The sequence below is a fragment of the Acomys minous genome (assembly GCF_964271855.1).
Source record: "Acomys minous genome assembly, chromosome: 20".
NCBI classification, from domain to species: Eukaryota; Metazoa; Chordata; class Mammalia; order Rodentia; family Muridae; genus Acomys; species Acomys minous.
In genome coordinates this window covers 14,177,207-14,182,256 of record NC_140502.1, presented here as the reverse complement: position 1 = coordinate 14,182,256, position 5,050 = coordinate 14,177,207, and the positions used below count along the sequence as shown (strand labels likewise).

The 5,050-nt window shown below is 41.0% G+C and overlaps 1 protein-coding gene across 1 annotated transcript; it reads right to left on the bottom strand.

The window, feature by feature from the left end:
• Nucleotides 1–559: 559 nt before the first annotated feature.
• Nucleotides 560–4,245, bottom strand: LOC311591086 (zinc finger and SCAN domain containing protein 4C-like; the record flags this gene model as incomplete). Its single annotated transcript, XM_084770455.1, has 3 exons — nt 560–1,530; nt 1,614–1,773; nt 3,850–4,245. 3 exons carry the CDS (start codon nt 4,243–4,245, stop codon nt 560–562), a joined length of 1,527 nt encoding a protein of 508 aa, XP_084626581.1.
• Nucleotides 4,246–5,050: the final 805 nt, after the last annotated feature.

Here is a 5,050-nt window from a genome sequence, read left to right as displayed (position 1 = left end):
CTGTCTGTTCTTCCAAAGGTCCTGAGTTCGATTGCCCACAGCAACATCAAAGCTAACAACAATCTATGATGAGATCTGCTTCCATCCTTTGGTTTGGAGGCACACATTCTGGCAGAATACTCTATACATAATAAATGACTAAATAAATATGCTTTAAAAAATAAAACTGTGCATGGTGGCACAGACCTATAACCCCAGAACTAGGGGAGATAAAGGCTAGTGAATCTCCATGAGTTTGAAGAATCCTGGTGACGTGATCAAAGTCTACACCAAGCACATCAGGGGAAAACATCATTCACCCCCAACATTTCTGCATAGTATGTGAACACAGGTGAGCTTCCTCAGGGAGTCAGTGTGTTCCGACAAATGACTCACCTTCTTTGCCCTCACGTGGCAGTCGAATGGGACAAACTATGGGTGGAAGGAATAACCCAGAAGGTTCATGTTACATTTTCACTGGCTAACTGTTGTTTACAAGTGATGTGTCTCTTCATGTACAGATGAGAATTCGAGGCTAAAGAATTCAAGGCCTTGGACTGGGAAGATTTAGAGTTCAGTATCATTTGTGACAGTTCCTCAGATGCCGGTTGTAGGTGGATGACTGTCGGAAGCTACGGTTACACAGGGAGCAGGTATAAGGCTTCTCTCCTGTGTGAATCCTCTCATGAGCATGCAGGTTGGTCTTGTGGCTGAAGGACCTTCTGCATGTGCTGCATGTGAAAGGCTTCTCTTGCTTGTGGATGACCTGATGAACTCCAAGGTCTGAGTGGTTATAAAAGCCTTTATGGCACGAGGGACAGAAAAATGTCCTCTCGTTCCTATGTTTTCTCTGGTGGGCTAAAAGTCTAGACCGATATTTGAAGGTTTGGGGACATTCATCACAAGTGTGCGTTTTCAGGTCTCTGTGGAGTCTCTCCTGCTGACCTGTACCTGTGGAGTTGGCCTCAAGATTCTGGCACAGAGAGACAGACTGAGAGGGAGGCCACTGTGGCTTAGAGAGGAGCATTAACACCTCCACTGCGACATCTTCAGGAGAAGGTCCACTTTGTGACTCTCCTAGGGACCTGAAGGGGCCCTGACTCCCTCTTGTAGCTTTGTCAAGGTTTCCATGAGAAAAGCATCCCTCTTCAGTCTCTGCATCTTCTGTCTGAATAGTGAGAAGGGGGTATATCTCATTTCCAGTATTCCAAGCACCAGCATTTACTTCAGTAGCATTCCAGAAAGCGTTGCAGCCATCTTCATTGTCTTCAGTGTGGTCTAGCCTGGAGGACAATCCTGCTTGTGACTCCATGGGTACAGCTTCAGGAAATCTTTCCCAGAGGGACTGATCCTGGTGCCTGGAGGAGCCTTGCTTTGTCCCTTTGGTTCCGTGGGGGATTCCACAAAAAATATCTCCTTCTTCAGGCTCAGGATTTTGATATCCTTGGATAATAAAAAGGGGATCCCTCTCATTTTCTAGACTATAAACACCACTATTCACTTCACTGGTGTGCTGGGAGTGCTTGTAGCCATCTTGAGTGTCTTCATATCCTGTGGAATTAAGACAGTCCATGAAACTGTACCCCAGAAGTGATCTCACACAACATCCCTATCTTTCAAGTATCCACACTCACCTGCTGTGACGATCCTGCCATGTGGCGTCTGAAGGGGTGTGATTCCATCCTCTCCTGTTGCAGACGTTGCTGATTGCTGTTCTTTAAATTCACTGATGACTTGTTTTAAGGAAAGATGATCAGAAAAGAGGGCTTCCTGCCCCTGCATGGAGACATGGACCTGTAATCAAAAACCAAGTGACCATTGTCAAAGAACCAGTGGATGATGTAATACCTGCCCTTAACCTGTTTGTGCAGAATCATTTGATTGTGGGTTAGCTCGTCTCTCTTAACCCTCTCTCTAAGGATATTATCCTGGCACTCACAAGTTCTGTAATCTCAAGTCACTATTGACACTGTGTTTGCTCATGTTGTTGAGTCAGTCTCCGGAGAGAAACACAATGTGAGTCGCCCGTGGAGCTTTGGAAAAAATATTTTCTTCAACTGCTCCATACATTGAAGGGGGACCATAAGAAACTTTGCCAATCTTGAAAGTAGGAAGACTGACCCTTGTTCCAGGCATTGTGTCCCATCCACCAAACATTCTGGAAAGATTCCAACATATCAAGCATTGGGGGAAGAGAACAAGGCTGGGTTGGAACATGCATAACTAGTGGAATTCTGAAGAGCTGGATTGCATAGAGCACCCTTTAGCATCTCAGACACAGAATCCCTTTTGGTCACCTGCTCTGGATGAGCCTCCCTAATCCATTCAAGGGAGTTGGTTGTCTGTTCTAATAAAGTTTGTCCTTTCAACTACAGAAAAGTTTCTCTATGGATGACATTTTTCTTTTTGTTGATTTCTTAGTCCTTGTTTTCATTTCTCAGTTGGATCTAGGATTGATATCTGTTACTTAGTGCCCAGAACCCTTGAACTCCCTTCATTGTTTCTCTGTGATTGTTGCTATTCTAGAGGAAGCTCTTCCTTTGGCTTCAGCCTGTGATCTGTAATTGCTATTTTCTATCAGGGATCTTTAAGGTTTTTAGTCTTGTTCTCTACTAGCTGAATCTTGGTATTCCAGGCTCCCTGTTGTCTTTTATTCATACTCAGAGATAGCTGAGGCCTTTTCAACACCCCCTAGTCATTAGTCATCAGTGGCTTCTCTCTCTGTTTCTCTCTCTCTGTCTTTCTCTGTATCTCTCTGTCTCTCTGTCTCTATCTTTCTGTATCTCTGTGTCTATGTCTCTGTCTCTATCTCTATTTCTCTCTGTGTGTCAATGTCCCTCATACATTTGGGTCAGTGGGTTTTATTTCTAGCCCATATAATTGTTTGTCCTTGCTACTGATTACTAGTCTACACAACCTCCGTAGACCATAAATAACTTTAACATCAAAACTTTGGTTTATTGGGTTGTGTATTTATTATTGTGTAATTAACAGAATTCTCTTCTGACTGAAATAAGTGCAACATTTACATTGGTCTCCTTAAGAGAACTTTGCCTCTGCTCTGTGGAACGTGAATGAACACTGTGGAAGATTACGGGGAATTCAGTTTCATTCACGAAATTCTAAACTTAAAGCACAAAGGCTTCAAAATGTGGAATAACACAATTTATAAAATGATAACTCTCTTATACATTAGAACATTCAAATAAGCAGCAGGTTGTTGTACCCCATATTTTTATCTTTCTAAATTTTTTCACATAGACATTTATGCTCTTATACATATATACAATAAGCTACTTACAGCAAGAAGCACCACAAAACAACCAGGAATTATATAAATGTTACATTCAGAGTTTTGGCTTTTTGTATTTGGCAACTTTGAAAAAAATCACAATCTTGGTGCATCAAAAAGTCTAAATGTAAATCAAAATTTATCAGAGCTCATCATTGTCAACTTGAAACACCTATATAGAACAGAAAATATCTTAACCCCTAAGCTTACTTGGAAAAGTATACTATCTGTTCTTAACCACATCAGAGACTTGAGAAGGAATAAAAAATTAATTTCATGATTATTCAAGGCCTGCACATTGAGAGCTTCCCCAATGAGTAGATGACAGAGACAGTTTGCTGCCTCAACAGTCACTCAAAACTCTTGGCTAAGTCATTAAAGTCTAAGCTCACAACTAAAAGATAAGGTATCCTAAATTTTCAATCTAGCACCTGGGAAGTTAAAGGCATATGATTTCTCTGAACTGGGATGAGGGTGATTTCACTAGTAACACAAACAGCCTAGCCTTCCTGTTTTCCCCAAATCCCAATGACTGTCTTTCCCCCCCAACTTAGTCCTCTCTCACCCCAGGTACTCACCATGACAGGAGGTTTCAAGCACTCATCAGTCAGACCCTCCATGAATCTCTCCATGTTTTCCCCACTTGATTTCCACTTCTCTGTTAAGGCATCCTTGTCCTTGTAGTGCCCACTGTTGAGAAACTGCTCAAAGACCAATTGAGAAATCATTTGCTCCTTGCTCCATTTTTCTGGTTGCAACCATGAGGTGAATATCTCCCAGAGTCTTTGTAGCTCTTGCTTTGCCAAAGAGCCATTGTCATTTGGGGAAAAGTTCAGCTGAGGACTTGGCGAGTTAGAGTTCTCTTCTCCAGAATTCACAACAGAACCCCAGCTTGGAATGGACTCTAGATTGTCTGTTTCAAGGTCATTTGGTGGTGACTCAGGCTTAAAGGTTTTTCTGAGCTGTGAAGACATTTTGGTTAGGTTCATCAGGAAGATTCAGTTCTGCCAATTTAGTATCTGTCTTGTGACTTCTGAATGTGTTTCAATACTTGGTGATGTACAAAAGCTACAAGTAAGAAAGAGAAAAGATATATAATAAAAGGTCAAAATCTACTCAGGTTTATTTTAGAAATGGTTTCATGATTATATGACAGTAACGTTAAAAATATGTTTCAAAAAATAAAAACAAGAAACTATGGAAAGTGCAACAATATTTGACTCAATAGGAAGAAAAATGCTCTGTCAAGGGTAGAAATATCTGTCATGAGAACATAGCAAATTACGCAATAGCTCAGGGTTCTCTCATCCCTTCTTGAAAAAGCAGATGTTATTGTTGCTGTTCCTCAAGAATTGTATTTCTCCCATTCTAAAATGTCACAGAACTATACATCCTCAAGAAAAATATTAAAGTGAAAGAACACAAGGAAGTCAGGAACAGTTACATAGAGAAGACCTGTCTTGAAAAACCCAAAGGAAAAAAGTGAAAGAACACAAATATTAAATTACAGAACAGTACAGATATATCTTTAAGAAAACATATCTTGTGTTTCTGTATTTGAGTAGCCTTTGCTGTTTAAAATATCAAGCATTTGATCATAAAGTTTGTCCAAAGCAACCTGCTCTGTAACAGCATTCTGTTCTTTGAAGCTCTGACTTCAGCAATCTTTGTCCATGATAGAAGTGCCAATCCAGTTGTAAAATATAGGCTGTATCCAGCGCCCCCTTTCTACCCTAAAACAAAGACCTGATCCATTGAAGTCTATAGTCAAGGGAAACT